Raw genomic sequence first — 21,855 nt, forward strand, 5'->3', positions numbered from 1 at the left:
AGCCTGTCGAGGTCCCTCTGCAGAGCCTCTCTATCCTCCAGCAGATCAACTCCTGCCCCCAGCTTGGTGTCGTCAGCAAATTTACTGATGATGGACTCAATGCCCTCATCCAGATCATCAATAAAGATGTTAAAGAGCATGGGGCCCAGCACTGATCCTTGGGGCACACCACTAGTGACTGGCTGCCAGCTGGATGTGGCACCACTCACCACCACTCTCTGGGCTTGGCCATCCAGCCAGTCCCTAGCCCATCGCAGTATTCTCTCTTTACTCTTATAGTATGTTAAGCTCCTCTAGCCATGAAGAGGACATAAAAGTGAAATACTACTGAACATTTCCTTATGCGTATCTTCTACGTTACTGGCTACCTTGGGGCCAAAGACTCTTGGAACCTGCACTGGAAAGTACTACCAGACCAAAATAAATTCTAGAAAACACTAGCAGACAGGAAAAAACATTACTGCAATACTCTAAAGCACCTCTCTGAAGCTCAGACAACAGTTGCAACAAAATAATCCACTTTACATGCCTGGTCACAACACTTTCACTAGTCAAAGGGTTACTATGGCCAAGTCTAATTTTTGCTCAAGCTGAAAAAATTAGGCTACTAAACTCAGCAAGCCTGAGATGACTGTGTGCAGTCCATCACACGACTAGTCACTGTGCATAGACATCACAGATATGTTAACTGCCTCAGTACCTAAAGAGAAGCTGGAGAAAGGTTGCTGCTAGCTTCTCAGGCATGTCAAAACCAAGCAGCAGGGAGCTAAAGCTAAGACATCCAGATGCAGCAAGTGCAAAACGGAAGCTCTACCATGGTTTCATTTCCTAGATAATCTTCACAACAGATCCTGAATCAAGTCTTATATAAAGGCTATTTACATATTTCTGAATCAGAAGGTTTTGCAACAGAACCACCCAGAATTTGAACTAGTACATTATGACTAATCCCCTACTACGAGTACCAACTGTGTTCTAGGGTGCTTCTCTCTGAAAGCAGTCGTGCCCAGAATCTCAAGCCAAACCTGAACCAGCATTCTCTGAAGAAAACCAGAATCTGAACACAGATGCCTTTCTTCAACCAAACCAACACACTCTGGCTAGCACTTCACATTGAAACTGACTCAGTGTAGGGATTTCAGTTTCAGTTCTGGGTGAACTGTGGGTTTGCTGGGTGAAGAGCAGATGGCTGATGGCTGAGCTGGAAGCCTGCCAGATCAGACACTTTATCCAGCAGCAGGTAGTTTCTTCCTTCTCCTTCTATATTCTTGTGTTGCAATCTCTTCTCTCTCACTTGCCAGGTCTGCAGCACAAGCCATCATTTCTGCATGAGGTCAAACTTTGCACAGGCTTCAGATACACTCAGGGCTGCTCCGTCACGTTGTCTTCTCTCATAACAGCAAGGCCAAGGATATCGATCTCCTCCCCTACCATTTCCCATTATTAATCAAACAAGCTGGTGCAATAATTCCACTATATTAAGTCTGCCACAAAGCAGTCCAGTTCTTGGATCATAAGAAAATCCTTTCAAGAAGCCAACTGCTCCCTATGCTCTTGTTGCACAGTTTGGGTGGGTATTCTGCCTTTTATAGGATTTACAAATAAGGTCTGTTTATGCTGCTCTGAAGAACTTCTCACAAGTCTTGAAGCACTTCTTCACTTCAGGTCTTGTGGCAGAATAAGAATCTGCCACCATCACAGTTAAAAAAACAGCTTCCAAATATCAGAGCTCCTTCCTTTTCTCACATTCCACCCAGCATCTTAATATCTGGAAGTACAGTTATCATCCAGCATTCCTAATATGTGATCTGACAAGGAACATGAGGCAGAACAGCAGATGTGCTGAGCTAGCAGGGCCTGCATTGCCTCTCCCTAGACAGACTCAGGAGACCAAGTCTTGTTGCACAGGGGTGACTCACAAGTCACTTCCTACATTTCCTAAATATCTCTTGCCCAAAACTTCACCTCTAAATATGTATTAAAGCAGTTATAACTAAGCCTTGAAGACACAAAATCAAACACCAGGATCTTAACTCAGGTGAGACTCAATTCACTCATCAGCCAGAACCCTAAAACTGAACTATTTACTTGAAGTGAACCACGAACCTGTCTTGGTAGACAGAAGCTTTTACCCTCAGGCAGTTGCTCAGTCCACTGTGGACTCTGAACTACCTAGGACTTTAACTTTTGCTGACAAAAAGGCAGGAAGCTCTTTGATTAGACGCTGAAGCAATCTTCATGGTTCTTCAGAGCACATCTGAGAAAGATCTGTGGCTACCACTCCTTGCAATCCCATCCTCCTTCCCTTTCTAGCATTCCTAATCTTACATGCTTGATGAATTCTTCCTATCAATCAGCAAACAACCGAAAAAAAGAAGCCAGTTTCAACTCTCAGTATGATCATTACAATGAGGCAGCACTCATGCTCCTGGGGAGCAGACAACATGCCCTCTTTGCTGAGTTTGTTTAGGCAGAAAGGAAAAATGATAGTTCCACAGTGCTACTATGTGTGTGAGAAGGGACAGTGAGCAAGGACACCAACCAAAGTCCTGGGAAGCTTTCAGAAATATGCACAGCTGCTGACTCTAAACACAGAACAGCAGAGGCCAGCTATAACAGTTCAACAGTTTCAGTGGAAGTTCCTTCAGCTTCTGCAGACAGAAGCATCACTGGAAAGTCTTTTTTTGATCCAAAACTCCCACCAGCGATAAAGTGTATTTCTAGCAACAGAAGTCTTCAAACAATCTTGCTGAGCAGTTTAACAGATAATCTATTACACAACTTAAGTCTGTGTGGACTAGTGACCCTCATCTATTACGGTACAGGAGCCACTACTCCTCCAAGAAGCTGCTCTGAGGCTAAAGCACAACGTTTAAATCCCAGACTTACTCTAGTGAAGATACATTAAAGGTTGAGCAGCAGGAGACTTCAGTGCAATTTTCATCTCTCAATACAGGAACTATGTCATTAAATCACACAATGGAGAGGAAAAATGTCACAAAACATAAAACCTCCGAACTTTAAACTACTTACTTTCCCCTCCATGAATGTTTTGTTGTGTAGAAACAAGCAAGATCTCTGTTTTCTCTAATTATATTCATTCTGTGCCAAGACCTGAAAACAGAAAAGCCATCCTGTTAGGAGTCATGATTTTCATTGAAAACCAAAGCTTACTCATCATCAATATGCTTCAAGACAAAAAAGGTTGTTTTTAAACACTCAAGTCTCTGCTTTTGTCAGTTACACACACAAAAAAATCAGGGATACTTTTGTTTACCAAACAATACACAGACTAAGTTACACATGGAGTTGAACAATTAGTTTCCTCACTAATTGTTACACACTGCTCTTTAGCAGTACTAGATGGCAGTAATTTGTGCCCCACTATTTGCTACAGATATTGTAAGTCACACACCTTCTGCTGCACCTTTGCACATGTGCATCCAAGTGTACTTTACACCACTGCTGTAACACTTAACTCCTGAGGATTTTATAGGATGAAAATGATGAGTGCCCTGCTGCCCTCCAGCTAAGCCACATCAATTGCCATTTCAGAAAACCAAAAGCAAACAAAACCCACAAAACCAACCAACAATAAAAAAACCCCAAACAAAACTGTTAACCAAACCAAACAAAAACAAACTCCCCAAACAAAGCAGCAGGGTGGAGTCTGGATAGCTAGAACAGCTTATTTTTCCAGTCTGAAATGGAATTTGAAGTTAAGAAACTTACTTATTAGCCAAGCACTGTGATTAAGGAGCAGAGTGAGTACCCTGTGTTGTAAAAGTTTAAGCAATCCCACCACTGAAGTCACACATGAATACTTATTCCCTAAACTGCAGGAATTCAGTCACACTTGCTCACAGCTGCTGGACTAGATCACAGCTTTAGGAACTGCCAAGATCTCAGAGTGCTTCTGAACACTGAAGGCTACCTTCCATGGTTGAAACCAACCATGTTGAGGACTTGGGACTCACTTTTATTTCCCTTTGCTGCTACTACTCACAAGGCATTTCAGTGGACATTCCTTAACTGGCAAGAGTGAAACTGTCACTCTCAGTTTACTGCTACAGCGTTATTTTCCTTTTTTAATGTGCCAAAACAGGCTTCCCTGCTCTTGATCACTTACTGCTCTCAGTTTCACAACTTTACATGTGGCATCCCCAAAATATCACACACTTCAGAAGCTCTTCTGCAAGAATTCACATTAGTAGCCTGAAGCAATGCTGAAGTAATCCAGCCCCAGTCAGTATCCAGCTGAATTCAGACAACCCCAGTTCCCTTTTTACACTCAGCTAGCTCTCTATGATTTGGTAAAGGAAGGTTTCTCATTTGGAGATGGATGACCTGTAACATCAGCTCATGGCTAATTTCTTTCCTCTACAATTTCAGGCTATTTTCTTTCTGAGCAAAGACTTTTAACAGTTATGTAGTCAAGAAAATAAAGAATGGACAGCCAGCTGCAATGAGCTTAAGAATTCATTCCCTCAGGTGAAGCACCAGCACAATCACCACCACCTACTGCAGCGAACTTGTGGTACTGCCTCTGGAAAAAACAAAAGCAGCATTTATACATTTCAATGACTCAAACTTGGAGTCAGGTCTTCAGAGTTAATACCCCTTTGAGTTGTTGCCAGTTAAATTCCCTAAATCCAGTCTTTGGAAGGGAAGTTTCAGGAGATAAGATATTTAACAGCATTATTCCTGAAGCTCTCCATTTTTGCCTGGTTTAAAAGCTATGTTGTATTAACACTGCTGTGGATAAGCATCAAAATAGTACATTGTTTGTCCAAACTGCACAGATTTGCTGCATAATGGCACATTTCAGCTCTGATTGATTTTGAAGAGAACTCTAAACCACAAAACTAAGAGCCACAAACTCAGTCTTCAGACCTGCTTTAAACAATTTTCTTGACATTGACTAATGTATTAGTAAAAAGAAAAGACTTATTACAAGACAAGCTCCACTGTGTATGGTGTAAGACTTATTTAGCTCTAATTCCAGTTCAGCCAACACCAGAGTCCTCTGACAAACTCTGAGTCTCCGAGACCCAACCATCACCTTGCACACATGCAGTCTTAATACAACACTGAGAAACATTGCTTTGTGAACTAGCAGTGGCTTCCACCAGTTTCACCACCAGCAGCTAACTGCCTTCAGGACACTGATTCATGGAATGCCCACATGCAGTGCAAGTGACAAATACACTAGGCTGCTTCTTTGTTTGCATTAAGCTACTGAAGCCATCAAGCTTCCCTGCTTTATGCACTGTGCTTCAGGACAGTGACTGTAGCTGTCTCTCCCACTCAGGAGGCCAGCACAGAGGCAGCATGTGCCAAAATCTAGTAACAATTCATTCTTGTACACGTGTGCCTGCATTTCAACAGAGAGCAGGTTAACAATAGCATAGTGTTGCCAACTGTGACATTGAAGACTTTTTTCTGTTGCCTGTAGTTCTATCGTAAGAGTAAGATGAAAACAAAATAGTTCATGCCAAAGGCAAAGACATTTTGGAACAAGTTCCCTTCAGTCCCTGCTGCAAAAAACAGTGTGGCATCACTCTTACCATATACTATCTACAGTGGGATACACTCCCATTTTAGTGCCTGAGATAGTACAACCCTCGACTTCCCATCAGCTTTTGTTAGGAATACATTTCAGACTTTTTGCCAGTGTAAGCTACAGGGACCTGCTAAGCCATCTCTTAGGAACTTCCCCAGGTAAGATCCCATTGTCACCTTTACCACCTTCTCCTGTATGTGAGACTCCTTTAGAAGGCTGACTGCCTTGACCCAATCTTGTAGTTAAATTCTTCAGTTTGCCCATAAAAGCATGATCATCTTAGTGTCCTGGGGTACACGCTACAGAAACTCACGACTCCAAAGGTTCTTTTGAGCATATTGTGGTACAGCCATTAGATATTGCATAATGCTCTCAAAGGTTAATACTGGAGAAACACCTAGCTCAGTTCTACTTCTACGAGAGCAGAGGCAAGACTCAGTGAAAAGAACCGTTTATAAACATGTTCCACCTGGTTGATAAAGAGAGCACACTGAATGCAAAGTCGAGTCACACCATCAAGCTCCTGCAGGGAAAACATTGTCCTTGATTTGCAGCTTTGGTTGGGAGTCTAACTAAAGCACTCCCTCCAATACCTGGACAACTTAATTAGCTTTCTCACAAGGCAGAAGCACAGAAAGACTTTCCTATTTCATCCTTGTAGTACTGTAAGAAGCAGTAAAACAGCCTTTGAGGAAAGAATTGAAACCAGACCACCTTTGTGTGCGCTGCATATACCAGAAACAGCAGCACCTAAAGGGCCTGACTTGCTGCCAGGACTCCCTCTGTTTCAGATGGAACCTACATGGACAGGTACATTACACAGGCTGCACTCAACCTGCATACACTTCCCACTTTTCCAGGATTTCACATTCTTCAGATATAACTGCTATCTGGAAAAACAGAATCTATTTCAGGGAGCAGAGACAAGTCAGTCTCAAACTAACACTTGTAGAGTTAGAAGCTAAGCTGTGACCTTGCAAGAATCAAAGCAATAGGCGTAGCTGTAACCAAATCCAAAGCCAGAAGTTTGGAGACAGATTCAAAGTTTAGTGCAGAACTCAGATTGACTTTTCTCCTGATCATATTATTCCTCTACTATCACAAAGCTGCATATTGAAGTGCATGTTTAACCTGAAATGCTCAGGTAGCACTTCAGAGCCCCACACAGGACTATGATTCTGTTCCACTGAAGGGAGGAGGAAGAGAAATGCTGATAAGAAACTGAAATTTCAGGGCAAGGGGGAGGGAGGCAGTGGAGACAAATGCTGATAAACTGAGATTTCATTCTAAAACTTTATTCCAGCAATGCTAATACACAATTTAGAGTTCCTGGAAAAATCTATATACTACACAGGGATAGATACTCACATCAAGCTCAAGGGTCACTTTTCTGAGAGAGAAGACATGTGAAGAGGATAAAAACAGGGACCAAATGGAAAGAAACAAGAGCAAAGCACTGAAAGAAAACCAAAGCAAGATTCTGTTAATCTGTGGTTCTTCACACCCCCATTTTAGCTTAAAGGTCTGAAGCCTGATTTCCAGGCATCTGCTCATCTGCAGCTTTAAAGGCACTATTTAAATAAGTTTTTCTGCACTGAAATGTTTTAGCTGTCCAGGTTTCCTCTGCCTCTTTCACTGCTGTGTGCTAACTGGAAGAGTTAGCACTGAACTTTTTGCTCTGCCCTGAACAGCATTCTGCTCTTAAAGTGCTACAGCCTAGTTAGTGGTGGAAACAGACCAAGAACTCTTTTGTGCAGGAACTAATAGCCCTTTTTGCAAGGGAAAGGGGCAAAACCCACCAGATCCTTAGAAAAGGATCAGTGTAGCCTGCCTCAGAGATAGCAGGATTGCCACTTTCAATAGTCCAGGATACAAACAGGGTGAGAATTTCAACCTTGCCACTAGCAGAAATGGTGACATCAGTGTCTATCCTCCTCTGAGGGCCAGTGCAGAAGATAAACAGAATTTTCCACTTTTGTCTTTATTTGCCATCTACATTTGCACTCTGCTGTATCAACAAACCAATACGATTCACCAGTGAGGCAGGTGAGTATGAGCATAAGAGGGTTTACTCACTAATGGGAGGAGGGAGAAAAGCTCTCCTTACAGGCATGGTTTAGCCAGCTTGTCACATTTCTTTGGAATGACGTTCCAATTTCAGTTTTATTAGTGAGGAAGTAGAATTGTTAGTTTGGGGTCTGGCAAGAAAAGAGGCTTTTGGAAGCAAATTGAGAGGTTAAACAGTTGAAAGTTAGCACCTCAAGATATAGCTGAATGCCAGCTGAAAAATTATAAAGTCAGTAAGCTTCACTTAGTGAGCTTCAAACCCAAGTAATAAGAAAAACAGCCTGCTCAGTCTGGAACACAGATCTGGATCTTAAGAGCAATCCCCAGCACACTGCCTAAAATCTGGAAACACAGAGTGATTCAGTGCCTCAGGACAAATGCATGTTTGGAAATTATGAAAACCACCACATGACACTCAGGAAAGCAAGCAATACATGCGGAATAGATCTTCAGAAATTTATTCCAGTAAGGCTGAAATACACAGCAGAGTTCCTGGAAAGCTTACGCTACACAGGGACATACTCACCTCTGAGTGTCCAAACACTTAGAAACTTGTTGCATGTGGAAAAAAACCTCAGCAGTAATGAGGAGTCAGACATTTCTGGGTAACTATAGCAGGCAGCAATTAGACCAAGATGTGTATTTACAGACTGCATTGGGCTAGAGCCAAGCAGAGGTTTTACATCTGCACTACTGGTCCTGTTATTTTTAATTAAGCTGGGGAAGACTGAACAGGAAGATTGAATTGAGTCTTCCTAACTCAATTCAAAGATGAAATGTGAGTCACCAGCAGGCCCTCCAACAGTGTTCCTCCTTTTTTTTTGTGTCTCACTACATGCAAGTAGTCCATCCAGGCAATTTTCTAATTATCAAGGCTTCATCTTCAAAGAACTTAAGTTGTAAAACAAGGAATACTTTCTGGAAAATACTACTATTTAATTAGTTCTAAGTAACAGGAAACAATGCAGCTCTCTACTCAACTTCAACTTCTCAAACTCCTTGCCACAGACTGTGCTTGAGAAAGAGTACAAAAGGGAAAACACATTTCAGATGACATTAGCTTCAAAGGCAGCTACAGAGCAGAGAGTAAGCACATTAACAGGAAAGCTCCAAATAAACTTCTATGCTTGTGCTTCCCCCCAAGCAGTCTACTCAAACGTTCCCTCAGTTTGAGGGCACCAAGCTGACAACATCCAACAGCCCTCCACCCCAAAACTGACACACTAAGACAAGGCTTCGTGGGGCCCAGAGCCTGGCCCTGGGTACAGACACAGCTATCAAGGTGCAAGCTCCACACCATCTGACAGCAAAGTCTATCCCAGACTGCTGGCAGCCCATTGCAGGCAGGAGAGCACCAAGCACGCCTCCTTGTTCTGACTTTCAGAAAACAAAACCCAACTGAAAAGCATCCCTGGGAGAAATCTTAAAAAAAAAAAGCCGTTAGAAAAACGAGCACATTAAGGGTAGCTTTTCTGAGATGCTCTTAGTGCTGCTCATGCCCTTTAGTCATCCCATTACCACTCAAAAAATAAAACAAAATCTCTCTGAGAGCAAGCCTCCTCATCTCTCCCACTCCTTACAAATTATTTCCCAAAGCATCTCACGATGGGTATGTTTTGACCTGATGCCAAGAGGCAAGCATACGAGCGGTTTGCTAATGGACACGCTAGAGCTCCTCCAGAGAAGAGGAGCAGCTCTGCCCCGTGGCTACAAAAGCGGCATCAGGTGCAGGAAGGCACCAGGCAGGCTGAGGCTAGAGACAAGCCCAGCCTCTCCTCTGCTGTGAGGTACAGGAAGAGAAGGGCAGGAGAGTGGCTTGTAAGAAAAGAGGTCCCACACTCGGAGCTCATGCCCGCAGGGGACGCTTGCTCGTCGCTTCAGGCCCCAGTGGCCCCCCGATGCCCGCCCTCCATGGCTGGGGCAAGGAGTTAGGGGGCTCTGTCGGCCAAAGCATCCGTCTCCAGGCGGCACCGAGCGTTATTCCAGCCCTGCTCCGCTCCCTCACACCCAGCGGCCAGGGGCACCCCCGCCCGCACGGCTTCAAGCCGCACCTCGGTGTCGAACGGCCCCGCCTGGGGCTGTGGCGGGAGGCGGGGGCCGCCGCCGGGATTTACCTGTCCGGGGAGCCTGCGCCGCCCGGAGCCGCCCCCACCAGCGCTGCACTTCCCGCCGGTGCCGGCGACAAGGCTGAAGAGCCAGTGAGCGGAGCCCGAGCCCTCCTCCAGCTGGCCAGGCAGCAGCCGCTCTCCCTCTCTAACTCCCTCAGAGCCGGGCGCTGGAGGCCGCCATCTTAGCTCCGGCACCCAGACCAAGCCTCTCGGCGCAGCCGCCGTGCGGCCGGGGCCGTCACTTGGCGCGGTCAGCTGATGTACCCCCGCCCTCCGCTGTTCCCCGCCGGCCGCGCCCTCCCCGATCGCTCGCTGCTGCCGTCCCTTGCCGGGAACCGGGGCGGAGGGCAGGGGCGGGGTGCGGTGAGGCTGCTCCGCGCGCAGGCGCCAGGCTGAGAGCTGTGAGGAGAGATGCCCGAGGGCGGGGATCGGGGCCGTCTCTGGTCTGCGTTAACGTGGCTTAGACCATTTGTCTGGACTAAATCAGCTAGTTTGGGGCTAGTTAGGAGCTGCGGAGGTGCCCAGCTCCCGGAGGCTTGGAGCTCTAGGCTGACGGACAGCGGCGCCGCCGCCAGTTTTCCCGCCTCCAGCACATCCCGGCGCTGCGCTCCAGAGGCCTGGTGCTGATCTGTGCTTGTCAGGGCAGTAGGCAGGCAGCGAGAGGGGCTTTAGGTGCGTGCATCGCGTTAGCAGCCTGTGGTCTCCTTCTGAGAGAGCACGTCACCAGACCGTGGAGGACACACTGAGCAATAGAAGCACACTTCTGAACGATGCCTGTCGGTGGTGTGATTACAAAGTTAACGTGAAATCCCATCTCGATGGTTCATGTGGCTGGGTAACCACCCTCTCAAGCTCTCCATCGACTTCTGTACTCTGCACCAGACATAGGATTTGCTCCAAATTCTGTAAAGTACAGCAGCAGTGTAGCAGCCTGCCACCTTCTCCCTAAAATGCCTAAAGACTGGTGTAAGTAGTTCTGTAGAATCGTAGAATGGTGTAGCTTGGAAAGGGACCTTCAAGCTCATCTAGTTCCAGCCCCCTCACACTTTGGGTGCAGCCCAGCATACAGCTCCTTTCTGGGCTGCTGGTGGCCATTGCTGGCTCATGGGAGGTTTGTCACCAATTGACACCCCCAAGGCCACCTCCTCCAGACTGCTCTTGAGCCACTCCTCACCTAACCTGGACTTGTGTTTGGGATTTCCCTGATTCACATGCAGGATCTTGCACCTGGCCTTGTTGAACTTCATGAGGTTGGCTTGGGCTGACCTCTCCAGCCTGTCCGAGTCCCTCTGGATGGATCCCTCCCCTCCAGCCTGTCAACTGCACCACACAGCTTGGTGTCATCTCCATGCTTGCTGAGTTGGCCACAACAACCCCATGCAGAGCTACAGGCTGGGGTCAGAGTGGCTGGAGAGCAGCCAGGCAGAGAGGGACCTGGGGGTGCTGGTTGATGGTAGGCTGAACATGAGCCTGCAGTGTGCCAAGGCGGCCAAGAGGGCCAATGGCATCCTGGCCTGCATCAGGAACAGTGTGGCCAGCAGGAGCAGGGAGGTCATTCTGCCCCTGTACACGGAACTGGTTAGGCCATACCTCGAGTACTGTGTCCAGTTCTGGGCCCCTCAGTTTAGGAAGGAGGTTGACTTGCTGGAATGAGTCCAGAGAAGAGCAACGAAGTTGGTGAGGGGTTTGGAACACAAGCCCTATGAGGAAAGACTGAGGGAGCTGGGGTTGCTCAGCCTGGAAAAGAAGAGACTCAGGGGAGACCTTATCACTCTCTACAACTACCTGAAGGGAGGTTGTAGACAGGTGGATGATGGTCTCTTCTCCCAGGCAGCCAGCACCAGAACAAGAGGACACAGTCTCAGGCTGTGCCAGGGGAGGTTCATGTTGGATGTTAGGAAGAAATTCTATACAGAAAGAGTGATTGCCCATTAGAATGTGCTGCCCAAGGAGGTGGTGGAGTCGCCGTCATTGGAGGTGTTCAGGAGGAGACTTGATGGGGTGCTTGGTGCCATGGGTTAGCTGTTTGGGTGAGTTGGATTGGTTGATGGGTTGGATGTGATGATCTTGAAGGTCTCTTCCAACCTGGTTTGGTTTATTCTAAATAAATAAAGTTTATTCAATTCCACTCAATTCAGAACCATGTCTTTCCTTTAAAACAGTATTCTCACAGTCTGCAAGTGAAGAGAGAATGGAGAAGCAAACTGTAACTAGTTATCTGGTAGAAAAAAAAATAAGATTAAAATCACAGGCAGTGTATTGCTGTTTTTTAAAATCTCCTTTTCCATCTCATAAGCTATCCTTCATGTCTTATGTTTTACAAAAGATAGTTAAATACTAATAAGGCATTCTTTTCATAATTCTAGTCCTCTGTACCACAGTAAAATGGCACTAATGGGAAAATAACCTTACTCTGAGGAAGCTGATAAATCACTTTTGGCCACAGAGCTCTAAGGGGCAAAAGAAGATGTAATGTTTTATTCACATGCTAGAAATTGCAGAAGTCTAATTTCAGAGGGAGGTGATGTGATTCAGAAGAGTTACTCTGAGTGCATGGAATAGTTTTTGGAGGGGCTTGAAGAGGGTTTTTTTTTTCTGTTCTGGTTGATTAGTTGGCTTGGAGGATTTGTTTTGTAGAGAAGGGTTGGATTTTGTCTCAAGACTTTTTAATGTTAGTAATACAGGTAGGTAAAACACAGCAAGTAAAGCAGCAGCTTGTTAGATGCTTATTACTTGAGGCCAGAAAAAGACATTTGCATAAACAAAGTGATCTTAACAAAGGAGGAAATAATATTTTCATAGCCAGATTTTGATCAGACAACAGAGATTGTATTTCATCATATTTCTTCATCTCAAGCTAGTGTTTGAGTAATAAGTTCTGGATTTATCTGCCTATTTTCCTTTGTGCACTTCGTCTGTTTGTGGACAGGCTTTTGTGTAAGTGGCAACATTAACTTTGATTACTGTGCAGAACAATAAAGGGAAGGGAGGATGCGGGTTAAGAGTGAGAAAATATGACAGGAAGTGAAAGAATCAACCTGAAGTTATTCAGAGAAAAAGCAAACAAGAAAGATAGCAGTTCAGGCAGGAAGTTATGGAGATGATGTTGTGCACCATGATAACAGATCTCTCAGAAATTAAAGCAGACCAGGGTTCCATAACTGTTGAATTGTAAAGTGTGTGTGAGATCATAATTGTGCCTGGACAACAGTGGTCATGAGATTGATACTGCTTGTTATTTGTAGAGATACAGCTTTGTTTTTTCCATTTACCTAGAGTTTGTGGAAAGCCTAGAATACAAAAGGTGTAATTTTAACACCATCTTCCAATGCTAAAGTTTACAATTGTATCATGAGAAGCTTTAAAAAGCAGGTGAACAAAATCCTTTCTCCATTAAAATCAGTGGCAGTTTGGCTGTTAGCTGTGACACAGGCAGTGTTTCACCTCTAGTTTCCCCAGTCACAGACACAGGAGCCCTATTGGGCCCATTCTCATTATTAAAATAAGAATAACAAAACACAGTTTTGATGCCTTCCTGAAAGATAAAGTATTGCATTGCTTCCATCCACTTTGAAGAAGTGAACTTATCTTCATTGCTTCTGGATCTTTCAGCTGGAGAAGTACTGCAAATGTCAGTCTGACCTTGGAGTTTGAACACTGTCATTTGCTACCTCCAGTTCAGGCTACCTCCAGTCTGGAGAGCAAGATCTCTCCTTCCTATGCAATTATTGAAATCCGGAAGGAATGGAGAGTTCCAACCCACTACTAAATAATTAACACTCCTCTGGCTATTTCTGTGACCAGCATATCAGCTGAAAGGCTCTGCTTTAGGGTGGCTGAATTCTGCCAGCACACAGAGACAGATTCTCTGCAGCAGCAAACAATGGTTATAAATACAACCCACAGCAGCAGAGCTCCTGGTATTTTAAATAAAACAGATAGATTGTGGTTTACAGCAGTAACAAAGAGAAGGTTTCCACTTACCCTACACACAGCGAGCAAAAGACAAATTAACTCCTGTCTGCCATGATTGGGCATCTACTATCTGTGTTAGCTTGCTGGAGACAGGATAGATTCCTGCACCTTCTTCCCTGTTTTATAAGAGGAGAAATTCATACAGTTAGGATTAGTTACTGGACCTTCTTACTCACAGCATCACGACATCATAGGAGGGTGCAGCACCATTCACTCTGAGAACTGATTTTCTACCATAAAGTGATGGGGAGCTATCCAGTCTTCTTAAAGATTGTATCCAAGTAGTACACCACAGCTTAGTGTAAATTTAGGGTAGTTAAGAGGGATATATGCTTAATAGTTGTGGTTTTAGGTCACCAGATAATAACAACAATAATGCTTTTATGCCTTTTTACAGGCCTTGTCTGATAGAGCATAATGGAAAGCATTTTGAAGGGCCAAGAGAGAGGTAAGTGTCCAAGTCCCATCTGAAACTACTGAAGTAAGATACATTTGAAAACTGCTCTCAAATTTTGTTTCTGTTGCTCCAAATTTGTTGCAGATGCCAAAACACAGGTTACACAGAGGGCCACAGAGGAACCAAACCCATATGGCTGCTTAAATCTTTACCCCAAAGGTCCATTAAGACTGTGCTGGCAATTTGCCCTCAGGTCAAAGCCCACAGCAAATTTTGTGTATCCTGATATATTTTGTCTAAAAATAAATGCAGTTAATATTGATGGTTTATCTTCTCTGTGAGATTAATTAAATGTAACTTCTGGATGTTCCCTATTGATGTAGGAATATATTAATGACATTTAAGTTAAATATGTATCAGGAAATACAGAGATAGTTCCTGATGGACTCGTTCAATGATAACTTGTTTGGTGTCTCAGCTCATAGCTTGATAATAACTGCAGCCTAAGCTAATTAGCATCATGGTACTGTTACTGATTTTTGTTGAATTATTAATAAGGAGCATCTTCAGTGATTCATGCTAAGCTGTATTCATATTCATTCCATTCCTCTTGGCTGCAGCAGGCCCTTCTCTTCCGTTTGGGTAATCCTTTAATTTTGGCATTGATATCATAGTATCATTCATAGTATCATTCAGGGTTGGAAGGGACCACAAGGATCATCTACTTCCAACCCCCCTGCCATGGGCAGGGACACACCACACTAGATCAGCCTGGCCAGAGCCTCATCCAGCCTGCTTTTAAACACCTCCAGGGACTGGGCCTCGACCACCTCCCTGGACAACCCATTCCAGGGTTTCACCACTCTCATGGTGAAGAACCTCCTCCTCACATCCAGCCTGAATCTCCCCACCTCCAGCTTCATTCCATTCCCCCTAGTCCTATCACTACCTGAGATCCTGAGCAGTCCTTCCCCAGCCTTCCTGTAGGCCCCCTTCAGATACTGGAAGGCCACAATTAGGTCACCTCGGAGCCTTCTCTTCTGCAGACTGAACAGCCCCAACTCCTTCAGTCTGTCCTCATAGGAGAGGTGCTCCAGCCCTCTGATCATCCTTGTGGCCCTTCTCTGGATGTGTTCCAGCACCTCCACATCCCTCTTATAATAGGGGCTCCAGAACTGGACACAGTATTCCAGGTGGGGTCTCACCAGGGCTGAGTAGAGGGGGAGGATCACCTCCCTCGACCTGCTGGCCACACTTCTCCAGGATCTGATTGGCTTTGCGGGCTGCAAGTGCACACTGAGAGCTCATGTTGAGCTTCTTGTCCACCAGCACCCCCAAGTCTCTCTCCTCAGGGCTGCTTTCCAGCCAGTCACTGCCCAGCCTGTATTTCTGCCTGGGATTGCCTCGACCCAGATGCAGGACCCTGCACTTGCTCTTATTGAACTTCATGAGGTTGGCTTGTGCCCACCTCTCCAGCCTGTCAAGGTCCCTCTGGATGGCCTCCCTTTCCTCCAACGTGTCTGCTGCACCACACAGCTTGGTGTCATCAGCAAACTTGCTGAGGGTGCACTCAATGCCACTGTCCATGTCACCCACAAAGATGTTGAATAAGCCTGGTCCCAGGACTGATCCCTGAGGGACTCCGCTTGTCCCTGGCCTCCACTGGGACATGGACCCATTGACAGCCACTCTCTGAGTGCGGCCATCAAGCCAGTATCCCCCTTTAACCTTTGATTTCCTCATCCACCTATAGCCTTCCATAACTCAGTGTGTTTGCTGCATCTTTTGAAGACAATCTACAGGTTGTCTTTTAAATCTTTTTCCTCCCAGAAGATAGGTTTCAATATCAGTTGCAATCCAGTCTTAATCATTTATGTGGGCACATCTGGTGTAAGCGCAGTGACTAGAAGAGATTTATTTGATCTCAGGTGTCATTCATAGTACAAGTCTCTTCATGGAACTTAATAGCCATGGAGGATGATGTAACAGAATTACATTGTTTAAAAATGTGTGGCTGTATTTTTTATAGGAAAAACAAAAGAATACAGCAACCACTTCACAGAGAAGGTCACTAACTCCCTTCTCATTTGATTGCACACCCCTGAAAAGACTCTCTTCACACTTTGCAGTGGAAACCTTGAGAAAATATGACAATGAAAAGTTCCAAATACTTCTCTAATTAGGACAACTTCCCTCTTCTTGTCAGTGGAGAGTGTAGAGGCTGGCAAGAAGAACCTGTGGCATTGTGATTCCAATGTGTTCTGCAATTGTTCTATCACATTTGTGTTCTCCATATCATGCTACATCATTCTTCTAAATCATAATCCAGCAATGTCAAATGGCTTCAAACAAGTCAATCTGGTATTAGAGCATTAAGTTCCCTGCCATTTCAGACCTATTGGATGGACTAGAGACTGTAGGCTAGGACAGGCAACCACCAAATGTCCCTGGTACTACAGGGCCTACCATCTTGGTGATGAGGTGATCAGTCTCCTTGTTCCTGGAGCACCAAGGAGACCTGGAGCAAGCAGAACTAAGTGGCTGCTGTCCTCTGGGCAGTGCACTGAGGAGACTCTTTGTTGAACCATGGACCAAATCATTCAGCTTGGTGGGAAAAGGCAGCAGACTAAAATGAGACACTGGCAGGTGAATCATTGCTGGTGCTCATGGATATGGTGAAGGTGGATTCACTGGTGTTCCCTAGAGGCACGTGTTCTCACCCGTGTTGCATTCAGGCAAGAGGCCTGGTCATTCATATGATGAAGGTGTTAAGCTTACTGAGCAACAGCAGTGATCACTAGTGCTGGTCTGAATGAAGCTGCAGGCAGCACACCCTGCCCTTGGAAGAAGGCTCAGAGGAATGGACTCAGTGCTGTGGTTATGAAGCTCATGTTAGGAGCTATTTACAGTGATAGTCAGATTGTGTCCATGCTGACAGCAGCAGCAGAGTGCACTGCAAACTGTGGACACAGAGAAGTGAATTGTTTGCCTTCCCCCTGCTATTGAGTGACGTCTGCACTGTAAGAATGCCAGGCACAGTGAGTCATAAAAAGAGCATCAGTCAGCACAATTTTCCAGCTCTTTCCCTTTTTCTTTAAGAAGCAGAAGCAGGACTTTGGACATCCCTGTGATCTTTTGGGTTGGTAGATTTGTTTTCTTAACTCTCTGCAGTTTCACCTTTGCTCTCCTCATGCCATTGCTGGTTTTGGTTTTCTCCTTATGCCCTAATCATTGAGTCCCTTGCCAGTTTCTCATTATGGCAGGCACACCAACTTCTCAGCTCTCTGATCACAAAAATGTACCATGCCTCTCATAGCCTTCCAGTTGTCTGTAATCAAGTGTGACAGGGCTACTTGGCTGAATTAATGGCAACAAAAGCATAGGAATCTGAGAAGCAGAAGTAGCAAGGCAGAGATGCCCGCAGTGGGCTGACACCAGCTGTGGCACCCACTCCAGGCAGTGCATTATCCATCCAGCACCAGCTGTAGCACTCACTCCTGGCAATGCAATATCCATCCAGCACCAGCTGTAGCACCCACTCCCAGCAGTGCATTATCCATCCAGCACCAGCTGTGGCACCCACTCCAGGCAGTGCATCATCCATCCAGTACCAGCTGTAGCACCCACTCCAGGCAGTGCATTATCCATCCAGCACCAGCTGTGGCACCCACTCCAGGCAGTGCAGTATCCATCCAGCACCAGCTGTAGCACCCACTCCCAGCAGTGCAGTATCCATCCAGCACCAGCTGTAGCACCCACTCCCAGCAGTGCATTATCCTTCCAGCACCAGCTGTGGCACCCACCCCAGGCAGTGCATTATCCATCCAGCACCAGCTGTGGCACCCACTCCAGGCAGTGCAGTATCCATCCAGCACCAGCTGTAGCACCCACTCCAGGCAGTGCAGTATCCACATTGCCTTCCTACACCTCCTGCTCTGCTGTGGCCCAGATCGTGACCATCTCAGGCTATATAAGGCACAGGCTGTTGTTCCCAAGGAGAAGCATATGGATACTTATGCAATCTTGTTTAGTGCTAGCTTGCAATGATACTCTAGGTTTGGGTCCAAATTTCCCTGAACTTCTGCTGCCCCATTTTTAGTGTAGAGCAGAGAGGCGTGTCAGGAAAGAAGTTCCAGTGTATTTCTGTTTACAGCTCTCTGTTGCTGGGAGATACTACATCATTATTGTGCTGTACTGATAACCCAGGTTTGGGTTACATGTATGAATTAGTTATTTGATAGATTACCTAACAGTTGTTTTTCTCTCTGACCAGTGCTCAGAGATCTGAGGCACTCCTGTGTTTTAGGAACACTAGCAGAGCTTTGGACACAAGCACACAGTGATGACTTGGCACTTGGCAAGTAAAAGACAAACTGTTCAGTCGTGGCCCTAAACTAATTTCAGTTCAACCAGTCAACAGTGGTGCAGCATGGACTGTGCTGATTAAAAGCAAAACTGAAAAACTGAAGCTAGGTTTGACAATGCTCCAGCTTGGAACAAGCTCATCACATGGGAGTCTGTCTCCTTTTACATTCAGTTCCTGATAGCCTTGGGCCTCAGGCATCCTGCTGCCTGTTTGGTTTCTTATTTTCTCTAAAGGGAATTAATTTCCTTTTCTCAGCTTCCTAGAGAGAGTTAATGGCCCGGTCCCAAATCTGAGATGTTTTCATCTTAGTAGTTGTGTTACCTGCTCATGCTTTTACTCTCTGAGAGAACCTACCTCTGCAAGTCTTTGCTTATAGCAACACTCTCCATGTGAGCAAGCAGGCAGTGGAACATGCACAGTTACATCCGTAGTGAAGAGTAATCACAAAAGTGAGGACTTACAGCAGGTGGCTCCAAGTATTTAGAATAAACCAAACTAGGTTGGAAGAGACCTTCAAGATCATCGCGTCCAACCCATCAACCAATCCAACCCACCCAAACAGCTAACCCATGGCACCAAGCACCCCATCAAGTCTCCTCCTGAACACCTCCAATGACGGCGACTCCACCACCTCCCTGGGCAGCCCATTCCAATGGGCAATCACTCTCTCTGTATAGAACTTCTTCCTAACATCCAACCTGAACCTCCCCTGGCGCAGCCTGAGACTGTGTCCTCTTGTTCTGGTGCTGGCTGCCTGGGAGAAGAGACCAACATCCGCCTGTCTACAACCTCCCTTCAGGTAGCTGTAGAGAGTGATAAGGTCACCACTGAGTCTCCTCTTCTCCAGGCTAAGCAACCCCAGCTCCCTCAGTCTTTCCTCATAGGGCTTGTGTTCCAAACCCCTCCCCAACTTTGTTGCTCTTCTCTGGGCTCGTTCCAGCAAGTCAACATCCTTCCTAAACTGAGGGGCCCAGAACTGGACACAGGACTCAAGGTGTGGCCTAACCAGTGCAGTGTACAGGGGCAGAATGACCTCCCTGCTCCTGCTGGCCACACTGTTCCTGATGCAGGCCAGGATGCCATTGGCCCTCTTGGCTGCCTTGGCACACTGCAGGCTCATGTTCAGCCTGCCATCGACCAGTACCCCCAGGTCCCTGTCTGCCTGGCTGCTCTCCAGCCACTCTGACCCCAGCCTGTAGCTCTGCCAGGGGTTGTTGTGGCCAATGTGCAGAACCCGGCACTTGGATGTGTTCAATCTCATGCTGTTGGATTCTGCCCATCTGCTATGTATGTATGTATGTATCTGCTATGTAGCCATGCTACATAGCTTCACAATCTCTTGGTTGTTTTGGTCTCAGGTATTACTCTTACATGTCTTCTTCATGTGTGGGCTTGTAGCTTTGCTCTGTTCTACAAAAGACAACACAAAGGTGGTAATCAGTTTCTCATTTAATGACGAGAAATTAATCTACCTCATGAAATGCCTTTTTTACTGTGATTACTACTATTACAAGTCACACAAATTTGTTGCAACAGCGAAGTGCCTTTCAGTAGGTCATCACTTTCAGCTGTTATGCCATGAGACATTTCTCTACATTTTCCCAAAATAAGTGAATGACAAAGTTTCAAGCTTTCTAGGCCAGAAAAATCTGTTTATAGCACAAGAATCTCTTTCACTGGCTTTTGCTGGAAAGCTTGCATCTGTGTGTGACAACAGCACTTAGCTTCAGGTGACAACATGCTGAAAAAAATCCCCAGCTGCAATTTCCAGTGTCATACCACATCTGCTGGGACTGAGTGGTCACTGTAATCAACAAGAAATGAGAAAAGACTGGTAGGAAGTCAGTGGCTGGCATGGAGATTAAATACAAAGCTAAGCCTGTAACCAGAAGCTAAACTCTGATTCAGGACAATTCTCCTGGTTTTGTGTTTGTGGACTGTGGCATTAGCTGATGAGAGGTATTGAGCAGTTTGACTTGAGATATTTTCCTTTTCCTACGTACTGCAACCAGTAATGGAATGCAGTTGGTTGGCTAACAAGGTTCCTTGTGATAGCTTTCAGATGTGAAGTTATTGATCACATTAAATGATTATCTAAGACTGGTGCTACTGATTGCAGCCAAATGCTGTTGAGCTAGTAGTTCACATATTTGTCTTACAGTATTCCATGCTTTTGTTGTACTCAACCCCCCCCCAAGCCCCCCAAAAAACCCAAACTCAACCCAACCCAAAAAAGCTAAAAGAAAAAAAAAAGGGGTGTGGGGGTGGGGGGAATAAATTAAAAAGGAGCTATGCTATCCATAGAACTTGTCAGAAAAAGTAACTGAAGAAAATCACCCCTACCTCAGCAGGTAGAGGATACCCAAAAGGTAAGACAGAAACAGGGAGATACTGATCTAGCAGGCACAAAGTCATTGTTCTTGCCTTTTACATGACACAGATTAACAGAAGGCCAGAAAAAAAAGTCATCATCCTCTGCAGTTCAGCCATTAAATATGACTGCACAGGAGGTTTTGTCTGGGAGGAACATTTCAGGCTAAGCCCTGAACCAAGGCATACTGAAGCCTTGTTTTTCTGAGGCAGCAAAATCTGTTCCTTTGACCCTAGCCTCCCTCTCCATTCCCTGCATACATCGTCTATAAGAAAATTGTTTACAATCTGCTTTCTGCTCCTTTAAACAAGAGGTGAGTCCTGACAGGGCAGAACTGCCCTTTGACATCCAAGGTGAGTTTGCCTCCAGATTCATAGCTATCAAAGTGGGCTAAATCCCATTCAGAGCGAGCTTTCTTCCAGAGGTTGGGTGGATAACTTGGAGCACAGCGAGCTTATCCAGGCAGTAGATGGCAGACTGTTCCCAGGAATGGCGAAGGGACTGTGACTCAAATCTTTGTTAATGCCCATGGGGCTGCAATTAAAGGTGATGTAAAGGTGGAGAGACTCCCAGGGTTCAAACAGACTGGCTGCTTTCATAAAGCATGCCAGGGATACCCTGGTGAGGACTTGCCAGAAGAGAGGATACCATATCTGTGCACCCTGCACTATCAGTTTCTGAAGGAACTGTGTCAGCTTACCCTGCCCTGCAACAGCTGGGTGCCCTTGGTCTTGCTTTGGGGTACTTGCCACTGCTGCTGGTGTGTTAATGCTCACATAGCTTTGCCACTCCTGCAGAACAACATGCCTGTATTTTATGCACTACTCATAAATCCCTCCTAAGGCCAGATACCTCTTTTCTAATCAAGCAGAGTTTAACACATGGACTATTACATCTGAAGATGTCTACAGGTAACTGAAGGCATCCATTGCTCCCTTCATACCTGTAACATTAGTGGTGTGGCTAAAGCAATCTCCAAGAGGCCTATTGAAACTGCTGCTGGACAGT

The 21,855-nt window shown here is 45.7% G+C and overlaps 1 protein-coding gene and 1 long non-coding RNA gene across 5 annotated transcripts in view; one reads left to right on the forward strand and one right to left on the reverse strand.

Moving 5' to 3' along the window:
• DNAJC13 (DnaJ heat shock protein family (Hsp40) member C13) overlaps window positions 1–9,986 on the reverse strand; it is a 51,253-nt gene extending 41,267 nt beyond the window's left edge. For 2 of the 4 annotated variants that reach the window (XM_068152863.1, XM_068152861.1), the window contains exons 1-2: window positions 6,932–7,004; window positions 3,034–3,114 (exon numbers count right to left, since the gene is read on the reverse strand). In XM_068152863.1, coding sequence (XP_068008964.1) covers window positions 3,034–3,114; window positions 6,932–6,933 — 83 coding nt within the window. In that variant the 5' untranslated portion in view covers window positions 6,934–7,004. Of the gene's footprint in view, window positions 1–3,033; window positions 3,115–6,931; window positions 7,006–9,744 lie in introns of those variants that run through there. The other 2 variants (XR_010989059.1, XM_068152862.1) reach the window with 2 other exon arrangements.
• A 193-nt stretch (window positions 9,987–10,179) lies between these two features.
• On the forward strand, window positions 10,180–14,298 carry LOC137448376 (uncharacterized). Its single transcript, XR_010989060.1, has 3 exons — window positions 10,180–10,704; window positions 14,111–14,161; window positions 14,255–14,298. It is a non-coding gene; the product is annotated as an uncharacterized lncRNA (long non-coding RNA).
• Window positions 14,299–21,855: the final 7,557 nt, after the last annotated feature.

The sequence above is a fragment of the Melanerpes formicivorus genome, unplaced genomic scaffold (assembly GCF_026170545.1).
Source record: "Melanerpes formicivorus ecotype bairdi unplaced genomic scaffold, bMelFor1.0.p_v2 SCAF_24, whole genome shotgun sequence".
NCBI classification, from domain to species: domain Eukaryota; kingdom Metazoa; phylum Chordata; class Aves; order Piciformes; family Picidae; genus Melanerpes; species Melanerpes formicivorus.